We start from the raw sequence: 12,341 nt of genomic DNA on the forward strand, positions 1-12,341 counted from the left end.
GCACAAGATGTAATCCACCTGTGTGCTTCTACCTCCGCTCTTGTAGGTCACCCTATGTTCGTGCCTCTTCTGGAAAAAAGTGTTCACTACAGCCATTTGCATCCTTGTTGCAAAGTCTACCACCATCTGTCCCTCCAAGTTCCTTTCCTGGATGCAGTACTTACCCATCACTTCTTCATCACCCCTATTTCCTTCACCAACATGTCCATTACAATCTGCACCAATTACGACTCTCTCTCTGTCTGGGATGCTCAGAACTACATCATCTAGCTCCTTCCAGAATTTCTCTTTCACCTCTAGGTCGCATCCTACCTGTGGGGCATAGCCACTAATCACATTACACATAACACCCTGAATTTCAAATTTCAGCCTCATCACTCCATCTGATACTCTTTTCACCTCCAAGACATTCTTAGCCAACTCTTCTTTTAAAATAACCCCGACTCCATTTCTCTTCCCATCTACACCATGGTAAAATAATTTAAACCCTGCCCCTAAACTTCTAGCCTTACTGCCTTTCCACCTGGTCTCCTGGACACACAATATATCAACCTTTCTCCTAGTCATCATGTCAACCAACTCCCGAGATTTTCCTGTCATAGTCCCAACATTCAAAGTCCCCACATTCAGTTCTAGGCTCTGTGTTTTCCTCTTCTCTTTCTGCCGAAGAACCCGCTTTCCACCTCTTCTTCTTCTTTGACTTCGACCCACAGTAGCTGAATTTCCAACGGCGCCCTGCAGGTTGATGGCGCCGGTGGCTGACGTTGTGAACCCGGGCCACGACCGATCCGGTATAGAATTCTTTGGATGAACGCTCATATTTGTTTGGCAAGGTTTTAAGCCGGATGCCCTTCCTGACGCAACCCTCTGCATTTATCCGGGCTTGGGACCGGCCTACAGTTTGCACTGACTTGTGCCCCTCATAGGGCTGCATTATTACAACAAATAGTATAAAAATGAAAAAACTAAATGAGACAAAAAATGTAATATTAAAAAAAAGAAAAATGCATTTGAAAAATGCAAATAGAAAATAGAATGAGACAAAATGCAATAGAAAACAATACAATTAACCTCCAACAGCAAACAATGTACAAATACAAGAGCAGCATTGGGGAGGGATTCAGAGAAATGTAAAACCAATCAAAGCAAGAAGGAAAAAAAACAGGATATGGAGACGCTGCATGCTGGTATGCAATAAATTGCAGTTTAATTATGCTACAGTATTTGTATGTTGTGGAGTGATTTAATAACGCCACAAGATGGCGGTAACTGTACACGGTGTGGGGGTGGGGGTGACATGGCTATATAATAAACTGGAGAAGAAGAAACACATTGACGACGGGCAGTGGCTGAGCGCGAATCCGATGCGAGGGCGTCCTGCCTGGCTTCCTGCTGCCTGCATCATCCGCTGAGGCGCTGATCAGGGACAGCCGAGCCGAACTGGAGAGCGGAGGGGTACAATGGCGTTCACGTTCGCGGCCTTTTGTTACATGCTCGCATTACTGCTCACGGCGGCGCTCATCTTCTTTGCCATCTGGCACGTAAGTACTGCACACTCGTTCACTTACTGGCGTTTCTTGGAGTCTTGGTTCAGTCCGAGAGGTGGAAGTAAAGCCAGGCCATGTTTGGACGGCCTGCTTTTAAATGTTACGCTTTTGACGTAAATCACCTTCAACGTGTGTGGAATCGTAGTTACGACCGCTTTGACGTAACTCTTCGAGAATTAAGCCATCGGCTAAGGATTTATAATGTTGACTGCACAAACCAACGCCTCGAGTCGCTTCATTCTTCGCGCGATAACATTCGTTTTGCTTTATTTCACCTTATAACAAGCCCAGTTCATTAGTTTCGAGCGCTTTAAAAAATGTTCGCTGTCGAAGGAGAAACTAGTTATTTGGTGTCTCCTTGCGAGCTAACAAGCTAGCAGGCTTGGCTTTAGCGGGACGGGGAGTCACATCGCTGTCAGCCGCTTTGTGGAAATTTCGCGAGAAGTCCCGATACACTAAACTACAGTCACCCTTGCTTCTATAGAATATATGTATATTTATTTAGCATTTTTTTCCTTCTGAAATTTTCTTTCTTTATTTATTTATTTTGCATTATTATTTTTTTATTTCCTTTTTTTCGGCTGAAGCGACCGCGCCAAAATATTTGCAGCTTGGAAGGACAGCACGGGTTAAGTTTTCAACATGCCCCACAACCCCAAAAAATATTTTTCTTTCTTTACATTTCATTATTACTGTATATTTTTATAAAGTACAATACTGTAGAATGCTATTTCTCATTAAAAAAAACACTGCCAAATGGTTTGTTTGTGTATCTGGGGGACTATAATGGATTAATGGCATTCCATTAATTTCATTGGGGAAAGATGAGTTGAGTGTTTTGAGTTAGGCTTGTGGTCACGGAATGCATTTAAACATGTAAATCAGGGCACCATTTTATTTGACGAAGTCAATAAAAACTAATTCTCATGTCTTGTGGACATGTTTCCTCCTGCAGATAATCGCGTTCGACGAGCTGAAGACGGACTACAAGAATCCCATAGATCAGTGTAACACTTTAAATCCAGTAGGTGACCGCCGTCCTGCCACCCTTTACCTTATATGAGCGCATGCCGGAATGACTGAATTGACTTACTCGAGGGGAAAAAAAAAAAACTTTTTCAATCATTTCTCTGCACTGTCATGCTAAATAAATAACCTGGCCTAACCATGCCTTCTTCCCGCTGTCCAAACTCTAATGCTATTTTTTTTTGTTTTTGTTCCTCCTCCCTTCCTAATCCGCTTTGTTGTTTTTTTTACACATGATCAAAAAAAACAGACAGTCGAAAAGGTAAAAAAGATTAAACGAGTCAAAATTGCCCTGAAGGTTTGTACCAGTCTTTTAAAATGTAAAATGCCCGCTCATTGTGCACGAAACAAGTGTTTGCAAATGTCTTTTCAGTTAGCTAATCTCAACGTTAAGGTTTGTTTAGGGTTTCGACAATACGACATTTAGTCCACCTTCTGTCTTCCAATCTTTTGTTTAGTAATATAATTCATTAAAAATGTATTGGTTGCATTTGTTTTTGGTCCTTGGATTGCCTGTTTTTGGTTTTTGTTTTCCCACGGTGGGATGAGCAGTAATATTTAGTTTAAGTGATGCATACTAAAGCTGTTAACTGAAAAGACTTGCAAAGGCTCAAAAACATGCATGATATTATAATATTACTATTTTTACTATGACCTTCCCTTTGTTTGCATACCAGTACAATAACAGGAAGTTGAGAAGGTTAGATGGATCAGTAGTGTTGAAAAAATGGACTTACCCCGAATAAATGCCTCAATTTTTTTTTCTCCCCTCCGCAACTGCAAGTTACTTTTCTGTCGTGGTAGACGTCTTTAGCGCAACACGCACTGCTGAGATATTGGATGTGGCATCTGTAAAGCTGATACTGACTGCCTCGTCTTAAGAGAAAGTGCTCCTGTATGCATGCTAAACATTCAACTGAAAATAATCAGTGATTTGGTAGAATACATTTATATTTTAATTTAGTGTAACGATGTATTTGTGGAAAAGTTTTTTGCAAATGTATAGTCTTTCCTTAAATAGTTTCCTTCGCTCAAATCGATGCCATACCTCAATTAAAAACAAAAACCCCAAAACGCCTCACCTCAAGTAGACGCAATTACATTTACTGTGACATCCGAGAGTTAGACACCATTATCGCAACACTCAGCGCCTTCATAGCAGATGTGGGATCTGTAAAGCTGACGTTGACGCTAATGTCTTGAGAGAAACGACTGCTGTATGCATGCTGAACATTTTCCTGAGAATGGTCTATAGAATACGTTTAATAGACATGATCTTTATTTAGCATTTCAATGTATTTGTGGAAAGAAATGTTGCAACTTTATAACGTATTTCCTCAAATAAGGGCCTCTACCCGCATAGATTCCATGCTTCATTTAATTGCCGCCAGGTGCGTCATCCGCTTAATATATAAACGTCTCACCTCCAGTACATAATTACATTTTCTGTGATGTCACACTTGGTCGCACTGGACAACAAATCCAGCTTACTTCCTTGACGCCAAATAACTGCTTTGCTATTAGCCAGGGCATTGGTGCATCTTGTGGTGTCTTGGAACGTAAGTGAAAGAGCACAAAATAGCGCAAATACCAGCTGCTTGCCGGTGTGGTAACCTGCAATTTACATATTGCTGGCGCCGGGCGGAATCCGTGTACCTCCAGAACTATCACTTTTCAAGAAACCCAAAAAACATGTTATGTTGAGCCATTAAAATTGCATCATCAAAGAGAGCAAGCCGTTTTCAACACTTGGAAAACAAGTCAGCCTGACACCGGCGATATGATCCGATTAGTTGATTTAATTGTAAAAATGATCGGTGACTAGTTGACTATCAAAATAATCGTTTGCGGCTGTTCCCGATGCCGGTAATGGCACTGATACTGATACTGATACCGGTGCATCCTTAAATTCAACATTTACACTTCACATCTAAGTTGTTTCTCGTCACAACGGTGGTATTTTGGTCCAAAACTCGTGGGTCCAGTTTTTAGCTGCAGCTCCAAGTTGCTTCAGGTGCGCAGCAGATGGCTGAATACTCTCACTGTCCAGCTCAGCAGATTTTCTCATAGAGGCTGTTGATTGGCCAGTCATTTCAAGTTTTACAAATTCTTTTATTTATTTATTTATGTGGTCCTTGGATTGTATTTGGCAGCACAGTGCAGGGTGTTCAACACATGACAGCACACCATCCGATCCTAAGCTGCCCCCCTCCTTCATGGACTGCACCCCCCCCCCCCCCCCCCCACCCCTTTTTGCATGGCTTTTGTTGCCTCCATCTGCCCCCCACTCACTGACCCCCAAAAACCCTCTAACCTCGCACTGCCTCACCCGCCACATCCATACGGCTAGCTCGCCGCATGGTTCCCGTCCATTGTGTCGGCCCAGTCTGTGTGTCACGAAGTGCCGTGAAACACTTAAATGTCTGTATGTCCTTACTATTGCCTCTGCCAAGGGTGGTTAGCAGCTATCCCGTTTGAGTTTTGGTAGTTTGTTCGTTAAGATTGTATCTTGCCCTTGGGCGGCTCAGAAATTTGCAAGTGCAAATCCAGTATTTTTATTTCCCCAGGAAAAACTGGGGTGGACAAACTTTTCTTACTTCACCTGCCACATTAGATTTTTTTGGGGGATTTTTTTTTTTTAAAACATTTATTTTAATAAGATTTTCTTATTTATAATTAATTACTATTGAGAATTATTTGATAAATTGTGAAATGTGAATACAATTTCTTAAGTATATTTTCATCTTAATTACGATAAATGAAGTTGTTTAATCAAAAATTAATAAATACATGAAACAGTTGTAAAATAGTTTGTTTTATAATAAGATAATAATTCATTCTCATTTTTAGATTGAATGGAGTGGGGGGGGAAACAACAACCAAGTGACAGCTTATAACTCAAAAACTCAAATTGGGGCACTCGTAAATCACGGTACCACTATACAGACTACATGAAATCTGGTTGTAATGGAAGGATTATGCTCAAATATGTTTTCCACAACTATATTGAAGTTGCCTATTAAAAGCCAACATTACAATTAGTAAATACCTGGTTTGTTCCCATTAATTGCCATAAATTCATGTGAATTATAGGGAACATTCAAATTTGATTGCTTCAAAAGGTTGTGCAACAAAATATCAAGAGTACCATCATTTTTGTCCAGGGCTGTTTCATGAGTTAAGTTTATTTATCGTTTAAAATAATTCTATTGAACCACAATTCAAAAGCAGTGTCTGATTTTCATTGTTTAACTTTCATTACGTTTTTATTTCTTACTTTTGTCAGATTCAAATTATTTCTGTGACCACTGTGGGTATTTCTCCATTAACAGAGGGGTACCAGCAATTTTGTCCACGTGTACATTATCTGCAGTAGATTAATTAAGTGAAAATCGATTGTTTCCCACCATGGTTGGAATCACTGGATTCCGCAATGGATTTTGTAGGAGAACGATATTCATTCATGCACATTTACCTCCAGCATGATGCTTTTCTTTGTGTAATAGAACAGTCATTGTCATGTTTGATGATATACCGTAATGGTGGATCAGCGTATGACTTGACTTCCCTCCCCTGGCGTTTCCAGCTGGTGCTTCCTGAGTATCTCATCCACTTCTTCTTCTGCGTCATGTTCTTCTGCGCCGCCGAGTGGCTCACGCTCGTCCTCAACCTGCCGCTGTTGGCCTACCATGTCTGGAGGTGTGTGTTTGAGGGGCCGATGAACCATCTGTACATTTGAATTTCAGGTGTGCTCAAACCGTGAAGTGTCTCTCTCAGGTACATGAGCAGACCAGTGATGAGCTGTCCAGGACTGTACGACCCGACGACCATCATGAATGCTGACATCCTGGCGTACTGTCAGAAGGAAGGCTGGTGCAAGCTGGCCTTCTACCTCCTCTCCTTCTTCTACTATCTCTACGGGTACGCCTCTAATTATTGAAAATTTAGCTTTTCTGTGTAAAATGCCTTCAAAAAGCCCTGAAAATTGAAGAGTTCTACATAAAATGCATTTTAAAAGTCTTTCAAATTAAGGTGTTGTTCATAAAAGCCTTTAAAATTGAGCCCAGGAAATTGAGGTCTTATACATATATTCTACGTGCATTCCTTAACAGGGTCTTGAACTGGAATATTGTACATAAAAGGCCTTCCAAAAGTCCTGAAAATTTAATACATAAAATGACTCCAGCCCTGAAAAGTTAATTCTGCATAAAAGCCTTCAAAATGGAGTTATTCTATATAGAGCTTGCAAGAAATCTTCAAAATTAATACGCTTTGTTAAATGGCTTTTTAAAAAAAAAAAACAAAGTCCATACAATTGAGAGATTTAAAAAACATTACTCAAAATACTTGCATTTCATTATTCTACATAAAATGGATTCAAAGCATCTTGAAAATAGAGGTAGTCTACACCAAAATGGCTTCAATAATTCCTAAAAGTTGAGCTATGCTACGCAGATTGTCTTTCAAAAGGCCTTTTAAAAAATTTAGAGTTGAAAAATTCTGAATTTAAAAAGCCTGAAATTCAGTTAATCTACACAATATGCCATCAAAAGGTCATACAAACGTCAGGAAGTCTACACAAAAATTGCTTTAAAATGAGCTATTCTGTTTAAAATCCCTTCAAAATTTCCTAAAAATTGAAGCATTGTTTAAAAATTCCTAAAAAAAAAAAAAAAAAGAATTCAGGTATTCTACATAAAATACTTTCAAAGGGTCTTTCAATTTTTAGCTGTGGTGACAAAATGCTCGTTGTTCTTGTCTTGTCCAGCATGATCTACGTTTTGGTGAGCTCATAAGGTTGGACGTACGAATGATGACGGCGAAACGGGTCGGGATGCTTGGAACTCGGAGCTGTGTGAACACCCACCCACACACAAACACACACACAAACACTCTAGGGAGCCGCCAGAGATTGCCACCATCGGCAACACGAGACGCCATCTTGAATCTCTCCGGGCCTCCGCCGCAACATTTTACGGACAAAACCGACAAGGACATTTTTTTTTTTTCCTCCCACCCTCTCAGCCCTGCTTTCTTTTTAGGTTTCATGGCGGCTCCGGGTAGCTAGTCGACAACCTAAGAGTGTTTACAAACTAAATATTTTCCCGTGTGCGTTTTGAGAGCTCGAATTGTATTTTGGCATAAAGCAGTGGAAACGGGATACATTCGCCCTCTTGTAGTGTTCATTTTGTGCGTTAGACCAAATTTAATAGGTAGACTCAACAACGCCGTGATGTACTGGCTGCTAGTTGGTCACTTCCTCCAAATACTGCGGATGACCTGTACTGTTGGTTTATTGTACTTCATTCCCCACTCCCTCAATGTTTCTGTTGTAATTTGTATTCGGACGTCTCCTGCACTCCTCCCAACGAGCCACGCTTGATACTTCAAACACTAGCCTCGCCGTCAAACAAAAGCGTTGACTGACATTTTCAAATTTTGTCCAGAAACAGGGTGAAAACTATCATGTCGCATCCTCACAATGTCACTTTTAAGTCTTGACCACTTGAGTTTATAGGACGAAAATAAAGCCATCCCACTCTGTTTTAGATTTTAGTTTTTCTTTTTGGGGCTTTAATCGTACCATGCATTTTAAAATTTGGAGGAAAAAAAAACAGCAAAAGCAGGCATAGGCAAGCATATACAGTGTGTATATAAGCTAAGATATTGCTTACTGAGAGGTGCATTGATATTTAGCAAAAGCAGGAATTTTTCCCTTTTAAAGTACTTCGGATTTATCATGAAAAGCTAGAAATAGAGTTTTTTTTTTTTTTTTTTTTTTTTTAAAGTGCACTCGATGTCATCACAAGAAGAGGAAATGGCTCATCGAGAAACGCAGCGCTCCGTGTGAATCGCTCTGCTCTCTTGGTAGGCGGTGTAGCTTTCCCGGAATTCATGCAGGAAGTTGTATTGCTGTCAAAGAGGAGAGGGAGGGGGGTAGGAATAGGACAACTGTTGATAAAACATCTACATCTTTACAAAAAGTGCTGAAATATGTGGTAGGGTGTGTGAAATGCTGATAAAGTCCTAAAAACTGAGATGGCTACATAAAATGCTTTCACAAAGTCCTCATTTCAGATATTCTACATAAATGACTTCAAAAAAATCCTGAAGATTTGAGTTTGTGTCTTAGTCGGAAAAATGACGGTAGTCTACATAAAATACCATCAAAAAGTCCGGAAAACTGAAGTGTTCTACATCAAATAGTTGTTAAAGTTCTGAAGAGATTCTTTGAACTGCCTTCAGAAGTATCCAAAAATGTTGCTATTCTAAATGAACTCCCTTCAAGTCTTAAAAAAAAAACTGATATTTTACATGACATTTCTTAAATCTAAAAATTATCCTGAAAATGTTCTTGAAATCTGATAATTTACATAAAATTGAGATATTTTTAAAAAAAATAATTCCTGAAAATGGAAGGTATTCTACATCAAATTCCAGAAATCCCGACAATGGACTGACTTTGATGGTCTGTATGGCTCCGTGTCCTCTGTGCGCCCGCAAGATGTTGATGGCTTCGTTGGCTGTCATGGTTACGGAGAGCTGGATGAGCAGGCAGGCGGCGACTGGAAAATAAAAGGTTGGAAATTAGGCATATCTGATGTAGAAGGGAAAAAAAAAAAAAATGTTGAGGAAATTACAGTAAACAAAAAAAATATACTTAATGCGGAGCGTCCCAGACCTCCATAGCAGCTGCAATGAAGAGGGGGAAAAAAAAGACAATGTGAGAGCAGTTCTAATGTATGTGGAAAGGGTTCACAGCGCTTTACCTTGTTCCAAGATTGATTAGTCATTTTTCTTCTCAAAATCTGATACTATGATTTCCACTACTCCTACCATTACTATATCTGCAATATTATTTTTTTTGTAGTACTACTACGATTATTATTTCTAAAACCATTTCTACTACAACTACGACTATTAGTACAAAGTGAAGCGCTGGGAATACTTTCCCAAAAAGTATTCACAATGCTTCATTTCCCCCCCACATTTCATTTTGGATAAATCTGCAAAACAAAACCCCTTTTTTTTTTTTTTTTAAATAAAGCTATAAAATGTGGAAAAAGTGACGCACTGTGAATACTAATTTCCGGATGCACAGCATCTAATAATGTGTCCCTCACTGGATGAGGGTCCTACGGTTGGCCTCCAGGCTGCGTTGCAGCTCGTCCAGGATGTGGGCGCACTGTTCCAGCTGGGGCGCCTCCCCGTCGGGGAAGGGCATGTGGTGCACGCACAGACCCTTCTGCTGGTAGACCTCCAGAAGCGAGGGCACGCGGTACTTGGACAGCTCGCCTCGCGTGCACAGCACAAACACGTCCTGCACGCCCTGATTGTGCAGTTCCTCTGCACGCAAATGCAAACACACACACACACACACACACACAGACACAGACTAGAGGTTCTCAACACAAAGTAGCACCTAAAAAAATCATGACCAACTTTAAAATACAGAAGTGTAGTAGCCACAGGTGTTCATCAAAAACAAGGCACATTTTAGTCCTAAAAGCTATATTTGCTATTATTGTGAGCTATTAACTTTGTTCTGTTTGAACATTAACACTGCAGTTACTGTAGGAAGCTGTATTTAAAGGGGAACTACCCCCCCGCCCCCCAAATATTTTAAGGCAAGAATATATTGCATGTGCCAGCGCTAGTCAAAACACGGTACTCTGATCAATATTACAGTGACGATATGTAGCCAGTTGTTGCTGATTATTGACTGTGTGGGTTTTCTCAGAAAATAAAGCTGCATAATAAGCCGGAAGTGGGAAATAACACATCACAGTCTCGCAAATTGCGAAAATGAAAAAAACCTAAAAATGGCGGCCTGCATAGTGAGTACACGAAGGAAGATGCGATGTTTTAGAAATTTGTTAGAATAAATACTTGGTGGATTTAGGTAAACAGCAGCTGATAAAGATATGTGTTGTTAAATTATAAACATTTGACATTTTGGGTTTAGGGCCCCTTTAAATAATGATTCCATTAAAATGTATTGCACGTCAATGTAAAAAATTTGACCCACATACAGTAAATCATTTAAGAAGAAACAGTTGTAAAAAAATAAAATAATTCAATGCAATTGTGCTTAAGTGTTAAATACAATTGAACTGTAGTTAATAAATTCAAAAGTTTAAGCCATTGTAACAGTATGCACACTTTAAACGTTTAATTCAGTGATTCTTTTGTGTACCACAACCACACTTTAAGAATAAACAGCTGTGTATGATATTACAGTATCTGTTTTTATTTTGAGAGGCTAGTACCGGTAAGTAGTGTCTAAATCGTATGAAAGCAGTGTGGCCTCACCAACGTCTTTGTGCAGACTCCTGCGAATATCTTTGTATCTGCAACCTGAACAAACGCACACGTGTCCTTTCACTTCAGTCATCACTAGTAGTCACATGTCGTCATATGTGCGCGCACGCAGTTTGTACTGCGTTCACAATGAATGAACATGTTGACTCCTTTATACCTGGAAGGGAACAGATGCCCACGAACTGGGAGGAACCCACTTCAGACAAAGGAACCCTGAAATACAAAACTATAGTCATCAACCATCATCCAACAGACATAGCGGAACCAGAATCAAACAATAGGAGGAAGACAAATAATTCTAAGGACAATAAGAATATATGAATACAACTTTAAAAATGAAATTAAAAATATTAGAAAAATGAGAAAAGAAACTAAATAGGAATAAAACCAAGAATAGTAAGCGTAAAACAGAATCAAAATTTGAACGGAAAAGAAAGTGAAGAAACAAAATTGGAAAAATAAAAAGACATTTATACATAGGAAAAATGATATTAGAAAACAAAATGATTATAAAAAATAAATAAAATGACAAGCATAACAAAATTGAAAAATTAGTCAAGCAAAGAATAAGAAAATAAGGAGAATAAGAAGCAGGAGGTGAAGAAGACAAAGAAGAAAGTAAAGAAGAAATTTTCAAGGCACACCAGGAAATGTCAAAAGGAGTGCCCTCTTCCTCACAGACGTCATCATCATCAGATGAGGAGTCAAACTGGCCGCTCCTCATGTCTTCAGAAATACTGCAAGACAGCTGCGTATTTATTATTCACAGTGTGACAAGTCATACAGCTGCTCCATTTGTTGGGGGGGACTGTAATCAAATCCAACCTGTTTGGCGTAACAAAGCAAGTAGCGAGAGGAAAAACGTGTGCGTCAACGGCAAGAGGCCGACACTGTCGCCAGTAGCAGTAGCGCTGCTGTCGGTTTATTTATTTTTATTATTATTATTATTAATTACACTGCATGTTTATTTCATTTAAGCCGTAACTACAACTAATATGACAGTTTGGGAGTTATTTTTTAGGGGGCGGAATTAGCGATGGGTTGTCATACTAAAGTGAAACAAATTAATAAGCGTCTTGATTGGTTAATTCGAACAAAAACACAAGATAGAACATCATTTGTTTTACGAAATGCTAACGTTAGCCACATCGCTTGACGGCGAGCACACCCACGCAAAACCTTGCAGAAAATAAAATCTCTATCGACGCACATGCATAGAAGACATACTCGTAGAGTTATGTGGTGTAAAATGTAAAGAGAATATATGGTAACTGTGTCTAAATGTTCTCACCAGGCACGCGCTCCAAATGTTTTGACAGCAGCGTCGTCGTCGTCGTCGTCAGCTGTTCCGGCGATTTGAAAAGTGCGTGAACGCAGCGGCCAATCAGAACGAGGAGAGCCCATTTAGCCACGCCTTTTCCAGGAAGCACAAACGCCAACGTCAAG

General features: G+C 39.7%; 2 protein-coding genes across 5 annotated transcripts; one reads left to right on the forward strand and one right to left on the reverse strand.

Moving 5' to 3' along the window:
- The first annotated feature begins 1,318 nt into the window (after positions 1-1,318).
- On the forward strand, positions 1,319-8,122 carry cnih1 (cornichon family AMPA receptor auxiliary protein 1). Of its 2 annotated transcripts, XM_061795090.1 has the most exons (6): positions 1,319-1,541; positions 2,503-2,571; positions 2,824-2,871; positions 6,160-6,272; positions 6,351-6,494; positions 7,342-8,122. In XM_061795090.1, the coding sequence occupies exons 1-6, from the start codon at positions 1,461-1,463 to the stop codon at positions 7,367-7,369; spliced, it is 483 nt and encodes a 160-aa protein (XP_061651074.1). In that variant the 5' UTR covers positions 1,319-1,460; the 3' UTR covers positions 7,370-8,122. The 2 variants fall into 2 exon arrangements, with proteins under 2 accessions (XP_061651074.1, XP_061651075.1); XM_061795091.1 differs by lacking the exon at positions 2,824-2,871 and having other exon boundaries at positions 1,320-1,541.
- Positions 8,123-8,124: 2 nt separating this feature from the next.
- cdkn3 (cyclin dependent kinase inhibitor 3) lies at positions 8,125-12,314 on the reverse strand. Of its 3 annotated transcripts, none has more exons than XM_061795086.1 (8): positions 12,187-12,314; positions 11,540-11,632; positions 11,053-11,108; positions 10,887-10,931; positions 9,698-9,920; positions 9,235-9,266; positions 9,036-9,139; positions 8,125-8,486 (listed from the first exon to the last, which is right to left on the reverse strand). In XM_061795086.1, exons 1-8 carry the CDS (start codon positions 12,297-12,299, stop codon positions 8,397-8,399), a joined length of 756 nt encoding a protein of 251 aa, XP_061651070.1. In that variant the 5' UTR covers positions 12,300-12,314; the 3' UTR covers positions 8,125-8,396. The 3 variants fall into 3 exon arrangements, with proteins under 3 accessions (XP_061651070.1, XP_061651072.1, XP_061651071.1); XM_061795088.1 differs by having other exon boundaries at positions 11,540-11,643; positions 12,187-12,248; XM_061795087.1 differs by lacking the exon at positions 11,540-11,632.
- Between the last annotated feature and the right edge of the window lie 27 nt (positions 12,315-12,341).

Source organism: Phyllopteryx taeniolatus, chromosome 13 (assembly GCF_024500385.1).
Source record: "Phyllopteryx taeniolatus isolate TA_2022b chromosome 13, UOR_Ptae_1.2, whole genome shotgun sequence".
NCBI lineage: Eukaryota > Metazoa > Chordata > Actinopteri > Syngnathiformes > Syngnathidae > Phyllopteryx > Phyllopteryx taeniolatus.

Coding starts and splice junctions, on each gene's coding strand:
- cdkn3 (XM_061795086.1), bottom strand. CDS start 12,299: ATGGGCTCTCCTCGTTCTGATTGGCCGCTGCGTTCACGCACTTTTCAA. Junction 11,109..11,539: donor ACTCCTTTTGACATTTCCTG/GTGTGCCTTGAA, acceptor TTTGTATTTCAG/GGTTCCTTTGTCTGAAGTGG. Junction 10,932..11,052: donor GGGCATCTGTTCCCTTCCAG/GTATAAAGGAGT, acceptor GCGTTTGTTCAG/GTTGCAGATACAAAGATATT.
- cnih1 (XM_061795090.1), top strand. CDS start 1,461: ATGGCGTTCACGTTCGCGGCCTTTTGTTACATGCTCGCATTACTGCTC. Junction 1,542..2,502: donor TCTTCTTTGCCATCTGGCAC/GTAAGTACTGCA, acceptor TTCCTCCTGCAG/ATAATCGCGTTCGACGAGCT. Junction 6,495..7,341: donor TTCTTCTACTATCTCTACGG/GTACGCCTCTAA, acceptor TGTCTTGTCCAG/CATGATCTACGTTTTGGTGA.